General features: G+C 39.0%; 1 protein-coding gene across 7 annotated transcripts in view; it reads right to left on the bottom strand.

The window, feature by feature from the left end:
- Positions 1 to 15,934, bottom strand: part of LOC113219499 (cadherin-like and PC-esterase domain-containing protein 1) — a 308,433-nt gene extending 292,499 nt beyond the window's left edge. For all 7 annotated transcript variants that reach the window (XM_026454317.1, XM_026454321.1, XM_026454323.1 and 4 more), the window contains exons 1-2: positions 15,708 to 15,934; positions 14,749 to 15,229 (exon numbers count right to left, since the gene is read on the bottom strand). In XM_026454317.1, coding sequence (XP_026310102.1) covers positions 14,749 to 14,997 — 249 coding nt within the window. In that variant the 5' untranslated portion in view covers positions 14,998 to 15,229; positions 15,708 to 15,934. The remainder of the gene's footprint in view (positions 1 to 14,748; positions 15,230 to 15,707) is intronic.
- Between the last annotated feature and the right edge of the window lie 6,606 nt (positions 15,935 to 22,540).

Here is a 22,540-nt window from a genome sequence, read left to right as displayed (position 1 = left end):
AAACATTACATTCTCTATTTATGGCTCAGAAAATATGGTCACCAGTGTCTAGTCTTAGGGTCTCCCAAGTGTTCCCCTAAAAATTCCTGAATTCCTTGCTTTCATTCTCCATTCAATTTTCATTCTTCTCTATCTACTTTCCCAACCACAAAGTGTGCTCCTCATCCTCCCACCTCCATCCTGCCCAGCTTGTGACCTCAGTTGTCCTCCTAGCTCTGCTGTCCCCTTTGCATTTCACTTCTGCACATGCACACAGCCCAGAGTTCTGCAGTGGGTCATCATGAACGAACTCATGGCAGCCGGCCTAGAATCTCTTTCTGGCACGGAGCAAACATGTCCTCCTCTGGGCAGAGTCCAGCCTAATGGAACACCTGCCGGATGTAAGGGTAGAATTCAGGCACTGATTTGGGGATTAAGAGATTCTCCATCCACTGCCTGTCCAGTCACCACATTTATACCCCCTGGAGGAGGAGGATAGGTTCTAAGCCCATTTCAACTGTTTAACATTATCAACCCCATGCACAGCATCTCTGGCTCCTGCCTTCTCCCCTTGGCATTCAGATGCATGTAGCAACCAGTTCATCTGGATTTTCCCCAGAAATCCAGGGCTTCCTTGAGCTGAACAGATGGTTAAGGATGGATAGGCAATACCCTTCATGCAGGTGGCTCTACATCTCCAGGACAGTAAAGATCTGTTCCACTTCTTATTGAATGAAGGGCTGCAAGATAGAGGCACGCACCTGGCAAACCCAGAGAAATGTTGCCTTATCGTATTCATGAAGTGACCACGGTGTTAAGAAGAATGTGGGGAAGAGGCACCACACTCCACATAAAAGAAGTAGACCAAGTTTCCTTCAGCACACATTTATAGCTGGGCATTCATTCTTTTTCTTGCTTACTCTTATTACCCTCATGCCTATTCACTCTCTGTGGCCTTCTTATCTGGTCCTTTCAGTTTACTGGCCATTATTGACATGCAACCTTGGCTCTCCTTTGAGACAACCCTGGGCAACCCTTTCTCCAAACTGAGTTCCAAGAACTCTCCCTCCTATGCTTTCCCTTGGGAGGTCCCCCAACTCTACCCTGTCTACCTGTTCCTGCTCATGTTGCCAGAGGCTGCACAATCATACTAACATATCATAACACAACCTCACATATTCTTTCAGAATCAGCCCTGGAGATCTCCAAATTACATATTCATTCTAGAGTGTTTAAATATCAGATGGCCAACTTCTTGCTCCCACAATCAAAAATTGTCAGGAAATGCCAATATCTAAAATTCACAAATATAAGCACTGTTTCCTAAAGGAAGGAATAGTACATCATCTAATACTGGTATCAAGTTTTCAAGTCCCTAAACTCTCTAATCCATTCTTTATGGGACCAATTGTGTTGCAGAATAGCTTTTAGCTTTCTTCTCTGTCTGGCTGGAAAAGGAATTTCCTTTCCTAGAGTTCTAGTTTATTCTTAAAGGGTCTAGCAGTAGGTATCAGTCAGGTCTAAAGTGGGAACCATGTCTTAGATGGTCAAACAAATTGCTTTGGTCTTCTGAGGAAAGCACAGGTGAAGACATCTTTTGAATGAAGGAAGACCTGGGTGGGGACGTTGTTTGGGAATAATCAGAGTTTAAGAGCTGAATGGAAAGCACAAAAGAAGAATTTAAGGACTGCTGACCACCACAGAGAGTTCTATACTGAATACACAACATGAACTTACACTAGATCTCATTCATCCATTCATTCAACATATTATGTGCCAGGAATTGTGTAAACTTGGTCTCTGCCCTGATCCAGCTGACAGTAATTTACTGGAAAGTTTTGTTTAATGCTAGATTTCACAGGGTATGGTTATATCACTATAAATGCTTGGTTACTTTGGAAATGTGCTTAGGATTATGTACATATTATTGGATAATGAGACATACTCCTATTTATATCCCAGAAAAGGGGCTTCCTTTTAAGATATTATTTTACAAGAAAAATAGGAGACAATTCTAGCTTTTGAAGTTTATATGTCTGACAGAATATGTTTCCACAACATGTGCTGGAGAGTTTATCTGCTCTCCAGCAAAATAAGTTTGTTAAAAGCAAACGTGGTCATGCTTTAATCAGTGTTTTTTTTTTTTTTTTTAAGAAACATAGTACACTCACCTCCTTTCTTCCCTATCCTCATATACTCCCCCACAAGAAAACTAACTCTGCCTCAAACCTATCTGCTTTTAAAATAGCTTATATACTTCTAAAATACTTAGATAAGTAGGTTTAGCTTGTACAATTGGGAGTTTCAGATATGTTACTAATGTTTTCACTGTTTATTCAGAAAAAAAGATAGTTCTTAAAGATAATAACAGAGAGGGGAGTAAAGGGAAACATTCAAAATCACTTCTGCCCTCTGGACATGTCTAGTAGGGAAGGTTTACTGCTCAGTATGAAAGTCAACTTTCTGATTGATGCTTTGCTAGGGTCAGGTAGTTCCTTTACTGCTATAGAAAAGTTAATATCCTGTTCCATTTTTCCTGAAGCATTTGTGCACTTTGGCTAAATTAATACTAGATTTTCCACCAGGGAAGAAGTAGGCTTAGGGCCGTAGCTATTGGAATGCTATTATACTTCCTATTGCTTGTTAAAGAAATAGTGAAACATCAAGAGGAAACTCAATTGTAGCAGCACGATTTTGGACTCCTAGTGGCATTTTGAAACATAACTTTATAACTTGGCATTTGTATAGCACACGATACCATAAATTTTTAATGAAGAGTGTTTCCAGTAATCACATTTGTGAGAGAGAGAGATATATAATCTCTCTTCTTTTCCCAAGAGGCACCAAATGCAATGAGAATATTTTAATGATATCATTCTTTTGGATATGAAAATATGTATTCCCCAGTCTTTTATAATCTCAATGCTTTTCAAAGTACCCTCAGCTAAAGTGTCTAATTAGATCCCATAGCACCTCTGTGACAGGCATTTCGATCCTGTACCACAGACTAGGAAAATAAAACCCGAGGAAGTCACTTGTCCATGGTCATTCAACTCTTCATAATGGAAACTGGGATTCCCCATTTCAGTCCCGGGGAATTTCCCTTTCTCTTGGAAAGGGTGAATGGGTCACAGCAGGATCTGTTTCAGACACATGAACTTTTAACAGGTTGTTCTGGTGGTTTCTAGAAGTCTGTACCACCACGCTAACACCACCTTCTTTGTCCTATGCCAAAAGAAATAAGAAATATCATGACCCTGGAGTAATATTATTTTTTAAGTAAATTCCATTTTCTTCCCATAGTTATACATTACCATCAGGCTTCTTCCTCCACCTGATTCTCTCTTCCTAGATTGGATACCTGAAATCCCTCTCTCAGGCATACTCAAAATATGCTTAGGTCAGCAATTACCAGCTTGAATTTGTCAAGATCAGCTGTGACATATGTTACAAGAAATTGGCTATGAAAAGAACTAAAATATCAAAATTTGTGAATGATTTATGTTTAATAAATGAGGGAAGATATGTTGCATTCTGACTCCTGGCAGTCAAAGTGACTTTCTTGAGCAGATAAGAAAGCATTATGCATATCCCTGGAAATCCCGTGGAATATGTTTGCATTTGACTGTATCTATAGGTGCCAAAGGGGAAAGTGGACAAGCAGCTTTAAATATTTACCTGAGCAAAATAAAGGTACTGAAGAAAACACAGGGTGACAATCAAAAATGCCTACTATATATGCATTAGTGAAGCAAATATAATGTAACCTATACCAAGTGCTTGTTCTTGAGATCAGAGCTTAAACCCAGCTTCTCAGGGGAAGAAAGGACACACATAATACTTATTGAACATTGACTCTGGCCAACCACCATGCTCGATGCTTTCAAACATATGATTTTATTCAGTTTCCACAAATAGGGGTTAGTTCCATTTTCCAATAAGAGAACTGAGGTTTTAAAATGTGGATAAAATTTGCCAATCGTCCCATAGCTAAAATAAAGCTGGAATTTGGACCAATGTATTCCACAACATATCCACGATCTGCGAGGCTTCTTATTCAAGATATTTAACAGGCTTGAGACTGAAAGCTGTGCTGGAGATTGTAAGATCAATTCTCAACAGTAATATGCAGAGTTGCAGAGCTTCCCTTTTACCAAGTTACTCTGATAGGGCTGCACCATAAATGAACCGGTTCCTACTGAGAACCCCCAGATAAAGATTAGGGACACCAAAGGTAGTTATATGTCAAGGAACATGATAAGGCCCATTCTGCGCTGCCAAATCCATGTGCTCTTTTTAATAATTATTTTGATCCATCTATTATTTTGGATCATAAATATGCCTAGCCTCTATTAGTGAATTTAATTGAAAGCTGAATAAACTTTTTTAAGATCATTATACATGGCCAACTCAGTCTTTTATTGTCATATTTCTTTCCGAACTCTATACATGATAAGTCAGAATTCTTAATTTTACATTTTGAACAAGTCTCCAAAAAGTGCAAAAGTTGACAAAGTTCTGTTTACCTTGCAAATTTCCAAATTTGGTGTAGTTTCTGCCACAGAACATAAATCCTATGTCAGAACATGAGTTCATTCTTTTAGTGAGAACAGATCCCTTGGAAAAAATATCTAAAGGAAGCCAAGGGGAAAAACGAAACCAAAACATTCCTTTCACCCCGAAAGGCCACAGACTCAGAGTTGATAACAGGAAGCACTTTTTATAATGTCAGTGTATCTAGTGGTTTCCATTTCAGATGGTTTATCTTATATGAATTTTCAATTCCATTAAAACAAGAAACATGATTGCATAGAGGGAAAAGAAGCAGAAGCTCCTGCCACTATCTGAAAAACAAGAGAGAATGACACTTATAAAATGATTAATTCTTTGATACATATGACATTAAATATAACTTGTTTAAATTTGAGCTTCATCAAGACTTCATTAAAATGTATCTAATGTAAACAAATTTGAATTTGTTTAAATTCTCTCAGTATGAGCAATTTTTCACCCATATGCGTATTTCATTATAAAAATTTAACGATGCTTTAATCAACTGTCTCAGATAAACTCGCAAGCATTAAATGCTCATCAGGCAGCCTAACTAATTCTCTGAAAGTTGTATACCTCTTAGTATGTTGACAACATCTCTTGAAAGCCTCCTATACATAAACTCCTGTGTCTAAATTCCATCAGCAAGATTTTTAAATCTACATTTTCCAATCCAGTTACAATATAAAAATGTATAAAAGGAATGGCTCAATTTTAGGTAGGATCAATCTGTTAAAAATGGAAATTCCTTAACAGAAATAGAGGTTAGATGATGGTGACAATGAGGATAAGAAAGAAGAGATGTAATTAGAAAGGCACAATTATTAGGAAAGGATGTTATTTTTATTATTATTATGGTAGATACCTGAGAATGTCTATAGGCTAAGGATTTCAATGAGACAAAGGAGCTGATGATAACAAGAGAAATCAATGGTAGTTAATCAAAGATAATTAATCAACTTTAATGTAGAAATGGCATGATGATTACCATTAGCCAGAAGTCTAAGAGACAGTACAGTAAAGAGATCAAGGGATACTTGTGTAGGAAGGAGAAGTGGAGGACTTTTGAGTCCAGCAAGAGAAAGAAAAGAAGGAGAAGGAGTTCCTCTCATATCTTCATATCTTGCCCTGCTCTAGAGTTGGCAAGTTAAAATTCATCATTCATTTATTTATTCATTCATCGACTGAATATTTATTCAATCCTCACTATGTATCAGAGACTATTTTGACACTGGGGATGTAGCAGTAAACCAATCAAATAAAGTATTTGATCTGAAGGAGCTTATATTTCATGCAGAAAGATAGACGATAAACAAATGAATAGATATGTTACTCAGGGTCCAAAATCTTAATCTCTTTCCTCCTATCTGCACTCAGCTCACTCCTCCCCATCCCCAGCTATAACATGCTGTTCATTTCAGCAGCCCAGATTTAAAAAAAAAAAAAAAAAATCTGCAAAACTAAGGACTTGCCTATAGATAAGCAAGTCTGATGTTGACTGACACATCAGCCTCCCTAAGTTTGGTCTTGATTCAAAAGATTCATTTTACTTTGAAAAGGCAACAGCTTAGAGGCTGGGGGATAGAGAGAGAAACTCAACAAAGCTTTCATCTCAGATTATTTCTTATCTAAAGACTTATGTTCATTGCAGCAATTACTTGTTGCTCACTGACTTTGTGAAGGCCAAATGTTAGAGTCTATAGGGTCCACAGAGATGAGTGAGTCTTCAAGGAAATTAAATAATAATTATTTTCATAGTTAATATTTACTGAGTGCTTTCTATCTGCCAGACACTTTAAGCGCTTCATGTGATTTATCTCATTTAAGGCTCACGTTAGCCTTGGGGCGTTGGTGATAATACTTCTATGTTCAGGTAAGGAAACTAAATTCTAGAGAGGTCCAGAAATGTGCCCAAGGTAACAAGTTAACAAATGGTATTAATTTGAACAGTGTTCATGTACTTAACTATTCTACCTTCCCAAATTTATTAGTTTCCTAGAGCTGCTGTAACAAAGCTGGATGGTTTAAAACAAGAAAAGCTTACTTACTAAATCTCATAATTCTGGAGGCTAGAAGCCTGAAATAACAGTGTCAGCAGTTCCTCTGAAACTTATGGAATCCTTCCTTGACTCTCGAGTTTCCGGGGGTTTGCCACAATCTTTGGTGTCCTTCAGTGTGCAGCTGCATGACTCCAATCTCTGCCTTCAACATTACATGACATTCTCCCTGTGTGACTCTGTCTTCCTATGTTGTCCTCTTCTTTTCATTTTTTATTTTATTATTTTTTTTTCAAGATCTAATTTCACTCTTGCTACCCAGGCTGGTGTGCAGTGGCATGATCTCAGCTCACTGCAACCTCTGCCTCCTGGGTTCAAGTTATTCTCCCGTCTCAGCCTACCGAGCAGCTGGAATTACAGGTGCCCACCATCATATCCAGCTAATTTTTTGTATTTTTAGTAGAGATGGGGTTTCACCATGTTGGCCAGGCTGATCTCGAACTCCTGACCTCAAGTGATCCACCCTTCCAAATCTCAGCCTTCCAAAGCTGGGATTGCAGGTGTGAGCCACCACGCCCTGTCTACCGTCTTTTTATAACACAGTCATATTGGATTAGGGACCACTTTACTCTAGTGTGGCCTCACCTTAACTAATTGTATCTGCAATAACCCTATTTCCAAGTAAGGTCACATTCTGAGGTACTGGAGTTTAGGGCTTCAGCGTATCTTTTCAGGGACAGGGTACACAATTCGACCATAATACCAGTGAATGGAGTTAGCATATGGGGCTATAATAAAATAGAAAGGACATAGGTCTCAGTCCACTCCTGTCCTCACTATCAACTTGTTATGTTACTTTGAGAGAGCCACTTTCTTTCTGTGGCCTTCGCTCTCTTCACTTAAAAAAGATGTTGAACTTAATCATCTCTAACTTATTTGCAGTTCTAACATTCTAATGTTCCTTCATTTATAAATACTTACAATGAAACATAAGTTTTATTAGGGATGTTTAAGCACACATCCATTTATGGAGATACGGGCTGCTATGATGAAGGAGGTGAAACTTCATAGGTTCTTGAAAGTTTTAAGAATGATCATGAAGATTTCTAGAGGCATTGACTAGGGTAGGCTCCCTGGAGGAGACTCCTGACAGAAGGAGAGATGTGGGAGTTTAGAGAATAGGCTGTTGGTTGGATTACGGATTACACGTAGAGACAGGGTGGAGATAAGGTTAGAAAAGTATGTTGGAACATACCTGGGTCAGGGTGGTTTCTACTCAATTGAGCGCGCCCAACGTTACAACTCCTGAAGGCTTTCAGCAGAGGTATTAATGGGACCTGTGCACAGACTGCGTAGAATATGCAGGCAGATGGAGGGGTAACTGGTTAAATCACTGAACGAGTCTAGGTTAGTGACAACGAGGACACAGCATTGAGACTGTGAAGGTAGACGCTAAGATTTTGGAATCTGATGAACTCTTATTTGAACTAATTTGGAGGACCAGAGAAAATTCCACTTTACATAGCCATAAAGGCTGTGCTAATGTGATATTTACTAAAATTATGATAGTATAATAAAGGGCTAAATGCACAGCATGGTCCCAGAGAGAAATTAGAAGTTAGAGCTAAAAAAGGAGCACCATGTCTACAGGCACTATATAAACCACGGGGAGGAAATCTAGATCTGGGCCAGATGCCAAGGAGAAGAGGAAACAACATGCAAGCTGGTTGAGACTAATGTTTCTGAATAAGGGCTGTGAACAAGGCAAGAATGTTTTGGACTTTATACAACAATGTAAATATGATTAATACTACTTAACGGTATACTTACAAATGGTTAAGAGGGTAAATTTTATAATATATGGGGTTTTTTTTTTACCTCCATTAAAAAATTTTAAGGATAATTCTTTTTCTTTTTTTCTTCTTCTTTTTTTTTGACAGGAGCTTGCTCTGTCACCTAGGCTGGAGTGCAGTGGCACTATCACAGGTCACTGTAGCCTCGACATCCCAGGCTCAAGCAATCCTCCCACCTCAGCCTCTCGAGTAGCTGGGGCTCCAGGCACATGCCATCAATCTCAGCTAATTTTTAAAAAAAATTTTGTGGAGATAAGCTCTCTCTATTTTGCCTAGGCTGGTCTTGAACTCCTGGACTTATGTGATCCTCATGCCTCAGTCTCCCAAAGTGCTAGGATTACAGATGTGAGCCACCACTCCCAGACTTACTGAAGAAGGAGGAGGAGGAGGAGGAGGAGGAGGAGGAGGAGGAGAAGGAGGGAATAAAAACCTGAAGAATGTTGTGGCCTTTCTAATTTGGAGCTGGTCATGTGGCTCAGTGGCAGGTCTCAGATTTGGTAAGGAGCCAGGCCAGATGGATTTGGTGAGGAGCAAGGTATGGGGAGGGAGCAAGAAATAACAAAGGTGTAAAGCCTAAGCATCTAGGAAAATGGTGGTTGGGTGTCAGGTCCTATTCATGGAAATAGGGAGGTTAAGAGGAATCATTGATTTGGGCATGAAGTTTGTGAAATAAATTATTTAAATTTTTGTAGTATTTTAGAATATTCTAGAAAAAGGTAACAGGAATTTGAAGAGGTAGGTGATATGTCATCTGCCCAAGGGTGAAAATTAACAACAGGCAAAACTGGTACATTCATCAAGGAAAAGTATAAAACAAGGCAAAGTTCCAAGAGCCTAAGGTTGGAAATGTCTACCTGTGTCATCGGAGAGAGGAAATGAACTTGAAAGGAGACCACAAGTTTTTCAGAATAACCTTGTTGTGTTGTGGAATTCAAAAAGGAAATTTCAAGAAAGAGTCATTTCCCAATAGCAGAAGATGCCTCAGAGAAGAAGGATGTATATTGAAAATACATCTTTAGATTTGGTAGTAAGGGGTTCACCAAGAGAGCTTTCAATAGAAATGACCAAATGCAAAGGATAAGGAATGGGGAGGGGTGACCAGGAAGTATATGCAAACAGAACGAGTTACAGTTTCTCTGAAGGGAAGTAGAGAGACAGGGAGCATATTGTATTAGGTTGATTGCCAGGTATGAAGAAAACTTACTGGTTTATTAGTTCTACACATGTTTGCTGGCAGGAGGAAAGATTTGGAATTGGCAATATTATAAGTAACAGAGGGTAACTGTGGAGCCAATTTTGGAACAGGTTGAAAAGGGAGTGTTCAAGAACACACATGGAAAGTAAGATTTGGCAAAGAAGAGGCATTTTGAAGCAGCTTACCAACTGGTCTTCCTGCCTTCAATTCTACTCCAGTCCATTCTGCAATGTGTGCTCGTACTGTTCTCTAATACACTTATCTATTTATGCCAGTCTTTGCTTAACATTCTTCAGGGATTCTCTGTTGCCTTTGGAATAGAATCCAGACTCCTTATCATGTGCATGTTTCCAACATCCAGACCCTGCTGAATTTTCTACTTTGTGTATTTGCCTTCCTGCTTCCATCAGTAACAACAACAACAACAACACACACACACACACAGCATAACAAATACTTTGAATTCTCCAGATATATCAGGCTATCCGGCTATTTCATTTCTTACTTGCATATGTGGGTTATTCTGCATGTAACCCTTTTTTCTTTCTCTACCCTCTCTAGTTCCTTCCCAACATTCAAAAAGTCGTCTTGTAATTATCAGTTTCCTCCCACCGTGTTATTTTACTTGTCTGTCTCACAGAAGCTTGTATTCCTGTATCACTGGTATCTCATAAAGAGGCTAATACACACAAATTGTTCAATAAATATTTACTAAATGAATGAAAAAGAATGAATAAATGAAAGGTATCAGGAGGAGAAAGGGTAGAGATGAAGCAAGGTTCTGTGGGAGATTTTTTTTAGTTGAAGAGAAGGATTCTCAGTGAGATAATTACAAAATTTTTATTTAAAATAAGAGAAGCCTCTTCCCAAGACTGCGAGCATTTTTGCTGGATTTTTGGTGGATTTCTAGAAAGCAAAATTATCAAACTACTGTCTCAGTAGTGAGTAGATCACATTGCCTCATCTACCCCTCTAGTGGGCATTACTCGCCATTGTTGTGGTCATCAAACTAAGGACAGTGTTTTCACAGACCTGGAAGCTCCTACTCACAGTAGTGATTGAAAAGGAGGGTCCACCTCACCTTTGCACCTGCAGGATGACACCCATCCAGGGGCTAGCTTCTCTAGTGGCTGCCCTGAGAAGCCAAATAACTCAACCTGTAAGTATGATGAGAGGGACTCCAATCAATAAAACGCAGGAGAAGATATCAGGAGATAAACTGCTTGCCCTTTCTGCTCCTTTTGTGCAGCACCTGCACTGTGACGTGGTAGTTGAAGAAAGCCTCTCTGGAAATGATTTGCAATAATGTACTCCCTTGTGTTTGCTCTCCCTTCTCTGTTCTTTCCTCGCTCTTGTGTCCCTGAGATTGCATTCTCTAATAAAGTGTTAGCATGCAAGTATTTGCCTCCAGTTCTATTTCTAGAAAACCTGGGACAAGTAAGGAATTTTTAAGAAATTTTCAAATGTTAAATATATTATTTGCTATTAGAATTGCAAACAAGATTAATTAGATAATTTTCAATGAGAACATCCACTTATTTGCATTGGGCTGTGTTTGGATCCTTGAGAAAGCAGATGTCATATAGAACAGTCACTGAAAGAGAAGGGAGAGTCAAGAAGATATGGGAAATGAATAGTCAAGCAACAGTCAACAAAATAGTAGTTCTCATTTTGGAGCCATCAACAGGAGGTAATCAGAAACACATGGCTGTGGTGAGTATAAATGTATTCCCCAAATAGCAAAGTTTCCATTAAAGGAGCATATACTAAGGAGATTTTCTTTCATTGTTTCTGTTTATAATTTAATGTGCTTCCTGTGTTATGAAATGTTAAAGTGTTCGATGCTATAAAAATAGATAAATCTATTGAGTGACCTACTTTGATGAAGACAACACATCTATGTTTATATATTAAATTGAAATAATTTTAAGACTTGGCAGATTGTCAGGCAATATTCAGACTACTGATGTTGGGAGAAAACTCTGAAGAAGTGACAAAAATGCATCTGCTTAGCCAAGCCCTTTGGATTATTCAAATGGAAAAATGAATTAAAGTTTGGCAAGAAAGAGGGAGAGTACTTCTTCACTATGGAAAGTTGGCATATACTATACCATGATTTCAATCCATACTGAAAACAGCTTTACACATTGAATCAGATCCCATGTGTAAAAGTGTGCAGGGTAAAGTCACCCATGATCAAATATTTGGTAGTACAGAACCTTCCATTAGGAGGCTGATAAAGTACCAAAGGTCTTCTCATGGACATAACTGCAACAAAAAAGACTGGGCAATATGTATTACTTAGTCAGTGAATAAAAACTCTGATCCAAGAAGTTTTTATTTCTGTATATTTACTTTGGTTTCTGAATGTTTATCCCTGCAAATACTAAAACATTCACTGAAACACTTGTTCTAATATGCTCAGTTGAAGTCTTTCATTATGATTTTTTCCATTTTAGGTTTTTAAATCTAGATCCAATTTACACATCTTGGAGGGGCAGTTAGTTTAACATGTAAACATACTGGCTGGTAAGCATTTGTGGTGGTTCTTAGGATGTTTTTAGTTCTGAGTATCTGACAGAAATCTATAATTTCCCCCCCAAAGATCTGCACATACACCTACATTACAGTATTTTGCATAAAATGCCATGGATGTATACATTTTATACATCTAAATACATTCTGGAATCCATGAACCCTAGGTCAAAATCAGCTGCTTTAAGTAACTTTTAAAAACACTTAAAGCAAAGATTTGACTAAGATTTGAGTAAATAAAAGTAATAACAAAATCCAAAATTTACAGATAGAAATAATGCTACTTCTATAAAATGCCTCAAAGCTAATTCTAGGTTTTCAGGAAACCTATATAGCATCTAATCAGCTTTTTAAAATGAACTTCACAAATAGTTGCTTTAGAAAATGATCAATATATTGATCCAAAAGGCTTTCTCTCTTCATTTTAGCCATCTGAAAGAATATCTAATAATTTAAATTAGAATATGATTTGACTCTTTTTTCAAAACATATACTATAAGTAGAATTAATTTGTGTCTGGTTTTAATTAACATGTGTATGATACTTTCTCTCTCGCTTCCTTTCTGTCTCAAATAAAAAGTGGCTTTAAACCAGGGGCTGGCATAGGTTAAAAATGGAGTGACACGGCTAATGTTTGGAAATCTACTTTTCATATCCACTGGGCTCCTGAACTTACTTGTAAATTTAGAATCTTGCTTACAGTTAAAATACTTAAGACTGTGAATCATTTGTAAACCAATTTCAACATGTGTTTGGCATTTTTGGTGAAGAAAATTCTCAAGTGAATGTTTTACACCAGCAGCCAGCAAGTTTCAGATGGTTTATAAGTAGTAGGAGATTCAAAGTTGAAATAGAATTTTCTATGACAGCCCACAAATAACAGCTAACATATGCCTAAATTACAAACAAAGCAGGAATCACACAGAGTGAAGGAGGGGAATAAGAAAGCTGTAAGTTCATGAAGAAAACCTTTGCATCCAAAATTCTTAGCAAAAATTTTAGGCATTTAATAAGAGTAAGACTATCTCGACTATTTTTGAAGAAATTGCATTTCTCAATATTAGAAACTAACAAGAAATGACTTTACCAGTCACAGTTTACATCCATTTTGACTGTGATGTATTCAGGAAACAAAAAAAAAGTTAGTATAAAGGAACAACAACAACAAACATACACATTCTTCAATCACTTTACTGTGCCTAAAAGTAGATGTAGAATTTCAGTTGCAGTTTTCATTTTAAAGTGTTCCAACTTATATTATCCACTATTCTTTGTCATAAGATAGTTCTTGGTCAAGATGTTTCTTGGCATTACGGATAACAAATGAAGTCACTGAAAAGTTTCAAATTTTCTTTAACTTAACGTTATTTTATATGTCAATAAGTTTTTATAGTTGGGGTTTCAAAAATTATTACAAGGGCTTTGAATTTACTTTTCTTTAGAGCATCAGCCCTGCAGTAGGAACTAAGCAGCTTGATCGCTATTGCTCTGGGGATGCATCATGTCACAACGCTAACCATGTGGCCTACCTAAATGGCACTGAGTGTCAGGCTCCTTGTTCATCAAATGACAATCATATCTGCTGTACCTGTCTCACAGGGCAGTAGTCTGAAACTAAAAAAAGGGTTTTTAAAACAAGTGGTGCTGGTCAATTGTGGAGGTTTTGGTAATATCGGTAGCAACAGAGCTGGATTTCAAGTGGAAATTCTACTTCAAATGGTAACCGGCATCATAAGATCGACCAGAATCTACTGTAGATATAAGATGCTATTTACAGAACCCTCAATTACGTTGCTACAATAGTACTTGTTGTAACATAAAATTCAGTAGCTTTGCCACCATGATTTTTTTTGCGTGGATTTTTTTTCTTTGTTCATGTTCTGTTTTACACTTGACTATTTTATAGGTTATTATTTCACTGATAGGCATGAGGAGAGTGGTATATTAAAATAGAAATCCTGTGTTACTTCGTGTGCTTTTTGTGGTTTTTTTTCAACATTTGACAAGTAAGATTAGTAAGTTTATCTGAATAGAATATAGAATAATCTGTATTTCCCTGATCCTATAAACAATAAAACACAGTGTATCAATTCTTTTGAAGAAATATATTATACTATTATTTTAAATACTTTTGAAGTAAATATATTGCTTTAGAAATTTGGTCACCAATTAAGAATCGATCTAGCTAGTTACAAAATGAAACTTTGGAGAATCTTTGAGTCTGGAATGATCTGGGCACTCATACTGACTGCCTTGAGAAAAGAGACACTCAAGGTTTATCAAAGTTTTTGAATCTTTGATTTATGTTTTTGAATTGTAAATCCTCAGATCTCTTAGAATCCTGATATTGTAGAAAGAATCCACGTCATTTTACGCCTCCTCCAAACTGTCTACTTCATTCCACTGAAATGAAGTGAAATCCTAAGAGACAAAGTAAGGCCAGAACTTTCTGGAAGTAACTATAAGAAGTTGAAGCTTACGTAACGTGTTTCCCTGTCATCAGGTCACTCTCTAGGCTGTTTACACTCTGGATCCCTTTCAGACCTCATGGAAGTTAATTTTAGTTTTATAGAAAGGACAGAGAGGCAGATTGCTGTCTTTGCAGAAATTGTCTCCATTAAGCTTATGAGAGTCTTACCTTTCTGGTTTCCTGGGCATTACCAGAGAGAAGGAAGCACTGTTTGTCCTGAGAAAATCCTTTCTTGCATCTGCTTGCCTGAGTTTCAGTGGATGTGTGTGGGACAGCCCCAGGGGCAGCGGCTGTGAGCTTCCGAGTCCCTCGGAGGGTCAGAGTCTGGTAGAAGAGACAGATTGCCACCACCAAGCCCACCAAGAAGGGTCGGGGGCAAAATCGCCGACGACAAGGGAACACTGGGCGACAGACCATGACCAGTTCAGCTTCACTTGGCCCCTGTCCACGTTGCGGGAAAAGTCATAGCAGCTATTTTTTTGTCAGCATAAAAAATACTAATCTGTCTTCTTTTTCCACAACACCAATCAAGTTTGCTTCATCCCTGCTTAAGCATTTTCCAAAGGGTTGTGCCAAAGAATCATAGGTCCCGAAAGTCTGAGGCATTTAATAAGAGCTCTTCCATGGATGACAGTCAAAAGTGGATGACCTGAGTTTAAAAAAAGACATCAAATAATAATAGTTGTAACGAATAACCTGAGTGTGCCCCAGGCTGTCAAACTGTTGCTTCCAGTAATGCCTTATTTTCACATCTTTAAACTCGCAGTAAAGGAGTCCGACTCTGCCTCAGCTTTGCAGGAAGAGAGAAAACAACACCAAAGTAAATCTGGAGTCTGAAAACAGCATTGAAGAGCGCAAAAGATTAAAACCCAAAGTGTCTGTCGCACAGCTGAACTCAGGCCAGGTTGCCTTAGCAGTTCCTCAATTTTCCTCCGGTTTTAAAGCAGTCTTGCTTTCAGCCTTTTGTATACTTCCCTTCATTTAGTTTTAAATTCCCACTGTCCTGTAAGTATTCACGGCTTTTAACATAAAAAGGGCATACGCAATTTGAATGAACATGGTTACTGTCAGGGTTTTTGCTTGAATTTGTTTCATTCCGTCTCAAGTTCAAAGTTCTATGTACTTACTCAGTTTTCATCCTTTTAGCCAGAAAAAAAAGTTTCCATGATTTCCTAATGGATTGCTGATCAAAACCACTCGGAAGGAAACACCCAGTCGTATGACTCCAATTCATCTCACACACACACAGACACACACACACACACAGAGAGAGACACACAAACACACGCGCGCGCGCCCGCTGCACGCCCGGCCGGAGCAGAGGACCGCGGCATCGCAGCCACCCGGGCCGGGCTGGCGGGGCGGAGCTAAGGCCGGGTTCCTCTGGCCGTGGGGGCTGCTGGAACAGCGCTGTCAGCTCTGGGTCCGAAACTGTGGGCTTCCCCACGTTGGAAACAGCAGCTAGCATTTCCCCAAATGAGGCTGCCCACCCAGAGCTGCAGAATTTAGAAACATATCTGATGTCTGATCCTCTATGCAACTTCTTTTTCCTAACACAGAATTGGAAAAACAAATATCCTAGCCAACTGGTGACAAAGGTCGAGAATGAGACTAAAGTGGACTCCATGAGTGAATTGGGATATTCTTCACTCCAGGGAATTGTGGTTACTCGTCTGAGGATAAGAGGGTCACAAGTACTGTCTGGACCTCAGACAGCAAGTACCAGAATAGCTCAGTCGTCTCTCTGTGCCTTAGTATCGAACTTAGATCACGGATGTTCTTATTACTCCTTTCCTGGACTAATTAGTTGGGTCTTTCAATGATCTGATGCTTTATGGCCTGACGTATTGCTCCTAAAATGAGTTGATTATAGCAGGTGTTGGGGGTAACTTTTGCCCAGTAGAAAAAGGTACACAGTGGGCTTTGTCCAGAATCAGCTCAATCTAAATCTCTACAGACCTTCGGGTGGACGCTGCTAATAGTGCAATTCTGCAAATCCCCTTCCACTTTTGCTGAGGCTGTCAAGGGGAAAGGAGATCAGTCTGGTGCATGTCGCTCTCTTCCCCAGTCCTTGCTTTGCGAACTCTGGATACCCAGGGCTGTCTTAGCACATAGCAGGCATTATTTAAAGGCTCTGGACCTGAAGAGGTTTTCAAACTTGTTTCTAAGCCAAACTCTAGTGGGCTGAGGCTCTCCGTGAGGCCACACCCCTAGAGTGAGCCCACACCCCTAGAGTGAGCCCCACCCCAGAGAGACGCTGCTGTCAGCCCCTTGTATTTTGAGAGACGGAGCGCCCCCTAGGGGTGTCCGGCTATCACAGATTCAGAGAAATGGGCATCTAGAGATCTTTGCTTGTGAGAAAACCTTTTAACATCTTATAGAACAAATTAATTAACACATTACAGAAGAAATATTCACATGGAAGCTGGATTCATCCAAAGCCCTTGCATGTATCGCCTCCAGTGGCTTTAATATTATTTTACGTATAGGTTCAGAGTCCTTAATCTCATGACAAATGGGATAGAGAAAAATAGTGATTCTTCACTTTTAGAAGCCAAAAGAGTTTTAAGAGAAAATGGATGAACAATGGTGGTGTAGGACATATCGTTTTGGTGGATGCAATGTGATTTGAGAGATAATAAGAATTATGAGATTTCTAAATTGGAATCCAGGGTGTAACAGTACTGTCACTGAGTGATAAGGAATAGGCAGACAGTTCTATTAAGCTCTGTTAAGGCAAGAAGTCTGAGTTTGGGGAATCTAAAGAGTCATTCTTGTGCTTTATTAAATTGTTGAGAACAAGGTACAGAAAAAAGAGTGAATAAGATGCTAAAATAAAATTGTCTTCGGGTTGGGAGAAATGAATACAACAGTATTAAAAATTTTAAGAAGATGATATAGCTAGACTTCAAATAATGGGAATAGGGAAGAAGGTGGAAAATTAGTATCCCAGAAATGATTCTAGTGGATTGAAGAACCCAATTCCCCATTTTAACTAGTGAGTCCAAGGCAGCGAAAGAAGGCAGTAAGGAAATATTTGCAAGAGAGAGAAAAGATGTAGCATGAGAAGGTGTAAACAAGAGGTGGAAAGGAGATACAGCAGGAATTATCACCAAATAGACTAAGGCGATCCACAAGCATCTGATTTTAGAGTAAACCCAATCTGGATACGATTTCATGGCACTGCCTTTTATCAGCTGTTCTTAAACAAGTGGTTTGACCAAAGTCTCAGCTTTCCTCATTTGTGAAATAAGGATATTAATGTTTCCTTTAAAGTGTTGTTGGTACAACTAGATGAGATAATATATGGAAAGCAACTAAGCATTCTGTGAGTATTTGCTGGATAAATGAATGCTGAATGCATGTCTGCTAAGGTTTGAATCCTGAGGCTGTGCTCCGTCCTCACTGAGCTTATGGGTGATGTGGTGTCAGACACATAAAAAGATAATTATCAAATAATGAGCCCCGTGGAACATCTAAACACCAAAAGCAAACATGAGCTCTTAGTTCTCTTCCCTTCCCTCTTTGAGATAGAAGTGCACCCACCAGCAGATGCTCGTTTGGGAGGATGAGGGCAAGGGTGGCATAAAAGCAGCATGTGGAGACTCTACCTGGGACGTATTTATGCCTGAGCAGTAGGTTACACACATTCGAATACAATGATAGAGCCTGAAGGAGTTAGAGTGAATGAGGCCAGTCGTGATATCGCACACCTATAATCCCAGCACTTTGGGAGGCCAAGGCGGGAGAATCACTTGAGCCCAGGAGTTTGAGACCAGGCTGGGTAACATGGCGAAACTCCACCTCTGCAAAGAACTACAAAAATTAGCCGAGCATGTTGGCGTGTGCCTGTGGTCCTAGCTACTCAGGACGCTGAGGTGGGAGGATCACCTGAGCCCAGGGAGGTCAAAGTTACAGTGAGCCATGATTGTGCCACTGCACTCCAGCCTGAACAACAGACTGAGACCCTGTCTCAAAAACAACAAAACAAAACAAAAAACAGGGAATAATAAAGACAGAGAACAAGTTAGTTTAGGGATGAGGTGAGAGGGTAAATATTCACCAGAACCATGAGGCTGTAGATTCTGACAGTGTTTCAGACTAAATGCTTTTGTGCATATAATTTCCTAAAGTCTACTTTACACTAAATAATTTCAGTATTCAAGGGCCTGTATTTAAGCAGATTAATCTGAGACAATTGATTAACAGACCTTTCAGGATCCTATCATTTCAAGTTTGGACAAAACAGAAACATCTTTCTCCCCAAACCTCTCCAACACAAAATATATGCTCCCTTCCCACACATTTCATTTGGTCTTTGGTATGGAGTGGGGGTAAGAGGAAAGTATGCACTCAAATAATTGTTTGAAGAAGGTATTTTTTAAATTTTATTTTTTTAAACTAGGGAATAAAAGTATTCTTAACATAAAATTCCAGTGTTGGATTCGGAACTTTGGGAAAGTAATATATTTATCTACCCCTCTGTGTCCCATCTTTCTCATAAAACAGGGGTTTCAGGGATCAACTGATGACCTTAAAGGTCACCCTAGGCTACGAAAATGTATGCTTTTAGGGATACATTTTGACAGGGATTTCCTCTTTGTCTTCAGATTCTGGGCTCTGTTGCTTTTCTGCAGGGAACAGCCTTTCCCTTTCAAGATATTATCTGACTATGATAAGGTAAAATCCAGCTGTAGATACAAGCAGCTAAGTAATGAATTAAGTGCTGGAAGTCTTATCAGCAATGCCTGGTCTCTAACCTTCCAGCACTTCTTCCCTAGAAAGTTTGACAGCCCTCTTCTCAGCTCCTATCACCTCTTATCTAATGCTGACTCTAGAACTTGTCCCATAAGCTATGAACTTAAGATGATGTTTTTAAACCTTGAATGATACATTGAATCTCTACTATGCAGAAACATCACCCTAGGTGCTGGGTAAAACAGAAGACATATGGCAAATACTATGAACAACTGAAATATAAGAAACACACTGATGAATGGGTGACAGCACGATAACTGCTGCAACAAATAACTGTAAAATTGCATTAGCTTGATACAATAAGAGCTCATTTCCCACTCACATCATTTTTAAGTGTCTGTCAGTTTTCTCTAAGACATTTGGTACCTAAGGTCCTTCCACCTGGTGACTTTCCATAATCTAGAATCTTGGATACTCACTGGGATCCTCTGCCTCCCATCAGCAGAAAATGGATGAGAAAGGGCATGGTGAATTTTGTGGGAGGTCTTTTATGGGTCAAGCTTCAAATTGGCATATATCTCTTGTGCCATATTCTATTGTCCAGAGCCTATTCACATGGACCCACCTAATGGAAATGGAGTTGTGAAATGAAGTCTAGCTACATGCCCAGGAGGAAAAGGAAATAAGGCTGATAAACAGATAGCAGTCCCAGCCACAACTAAGATGGATATATTCCAAGAACCATGGAGAATCAAAATAAGGAGTTCACATCATTTGAGAGGTGATAAGAAAAAAGTAGCCACTTCTCGACTGGGCCTTAACAAGTTGCAAAGATTTCAACTCCTGCAAGAGGGAAAATAAAGGTCTTATGTCTTAGTAGGAGACCACTGAGACATAGCCGAAAAAAAGAGTGTTAGCTACAGATCAAGGAGGGCTACCATTTCCAAGTTTAACAGTTTATTTAGCCTTCATCTGCAGACAGTAGGAATCCAAAAAATTTCTTTCCCAGATTTATTAGTGAAGATATGGTAGTTTTCAGGGTAGGGTGACCATTGTCTCCAATTATCTGAGAATATTGTTATGTTACCATTACCTTCTATTGTAAACCCAGAAAGCAAAATCTCCTTTGTTTTATGGGTAGGAAAAGAACAGCATGAGTTAAATGCATGTGCTTATTCTCTTTAGTGCAAAACACATGTAAGATTTAATTTTAAAATCTATGTGAAATGTCAGATTCCTGCTTTAGAGTCCTTCACTGTCCCTTAGGAGATACATGCTGTATTCAATTAAGGTATATGCAAATGCATCTGATGATGTATTATTCCACAGGGTTATGCATACATACAGTGTAACTTTTGTACAGACTATGGATTTCAATTTAAGACACCTGAATCTTTTATGAAGCTTTCTGTGCATTTTTGAAAAATGAAGATTTCCCTCTTCCATTTCAGTGGTCCTAAAACCACCCTAGGCTGTGAAGGGTGATAGCAGGATATGGCAAAGGTCCAGGAATTGTGTCAAAGGGTGATAGGAAGAATGTGCAGGACTCCCCTCGTGCACAGCATTTGTCCAGTTTACACATGAAAGTAAAATGCCACAGTGAAAATTCTTCATTTTGCTACTATTCCTTTCTTAGTTTTTGTTTGTCAATCTCTTTGTAAGTTTCTAGATGAACAGAGAGTCCAGACAGACCAAATCCTCCAAACTAAACGCTTTTGATGTTAGATTGTACATCAGACCTGTGTTTCTGAGCATATAAATCACCTAGAGTTCCCCTATGCTAACACTCGGTGCTGCCTGTTTTAAATGGGACATACACACTTTCAGTTCTCCACAGTTTTCAACTGGTCACTTTATTTTTCACAACTTACTCTTTTTAATACAAATTTTGAATTTGCTTGCACCAGTACCAGAATGATTTTCATCACATTTGTGCTGTATTTTAGTTACTAGTGTACTTATAATCCTTTGCCATATAAACTGCTTATGATGGAAGATTTTATTCACCTCCATCCCCTGGGAGCATCCAGCACCCTTGGCAAGTGATTGTTTAAAAACTTTATATTTATAGAATTCTACACATCATAAATTCAAATATTTTCCATTATTATTTCAATTTTTCCACAAGGTTTCACATCATGGTAACATTTAACTAAGTAGAGGCAATTTTGTCCCCCCAAACAGGAGACATTTGGGGGGTAATTCTAGAGATGTTTTTGGTTGTCACAACTGGCAGGGGATGGTAAGGCAGAGGCAGAGTTGCTACTGACTCCTAGTGTACAGAGGCCAGGAGTGCTGCTAAATGTACCCTCCAATGTACAGTACAGCCCCCACAACAAAGAATCATTTGGCACAAAACGTTGAAAGTGCTGAAGTTGGGCAGCAAAAGAAATAGTCAACAAACAGACAACCTGGAAGTGGGAGAAAATATTTGCAAACTATGATCCAACAAAGAGCTAAGATCCAGAATCTACAAGGAACTCAAACAACTCAACAAGAAAACACAAATAACCCCATTAAAACGTGGGGAAAAAGCATGAACACTTTTCAAAAGAAGACATACAAGTGGCCAAAAAAAACATGAAAAAATCAACATCACTAACCAGAGAAATGCAAATTAAAACCACAGTGAGATACCATCTTACACCAGTCAGAATGGCAAAAAGTCAAAAAACAAAAGATGGCCGAACATGGTGATTCATGCCTGTAATCCCAGCACTTTGGGAGGCCGAGGCAGTTGAGCCCAGGAGTTTCAGATCAGCCTGGCCAACATGGCAAAACTGCATCTCTACTAAAAATACAGAAATTAGCTGGGAATGGTGGTGCATGCCTGTAATACCAGCTACTCAGGTGGCTGAGGCACGAGAATTGCTTAAACCCAGGAGGCGAAGGTTGTAGTGAGCTGAGATCCACTACAGCCTGAGCATCAGAGGGAGACTGTCTAAAACAAAACAACAACAAAACAAAAAATAGAAAAACAAAAGATGTTGGCGAAGATGCAGAGAGAACAGGGAAAACTACACTGCTGGTGAGAAAGTAAATTAATACAACCTCCATGAAAAACCCTATGGATATTTCTCAAAGAACTAAAAACAGAACTACCATTGGATCCAGCAATCCCATACTGGGTATCTTCCCAAAGGAAAAGTCATCATTATATCAATCTAACAGTCATACCACCCTGAACACACCTTATCTCATCTGATCTCAGAAAGTTAAGCAGGGTCAGGCCATCAGGCCTGATTGATTGGACAGGAGACAC

Source organism: Piliocolobus tephrosceles, unplaced genomic scaffold (assembly GCF_002776525.5).
Source record: "Piliocolobus tephrosceles isolate RC106 unplaced genomic scaffold, ASM277652v3 unscaffolded_40, whole genome shotgun sequence".
Lineage (NCBI taxonomy): Eukaryota > Metazoa > Chordata > Mammalia > Primates > Cercopithecidae > Piliocolobus > Piliocolobus tephrosceles.
Note: the sequence above shows the minus strand (reverse complement) of the source record. Positions and strands in the feature narration are given on the sequence as shown.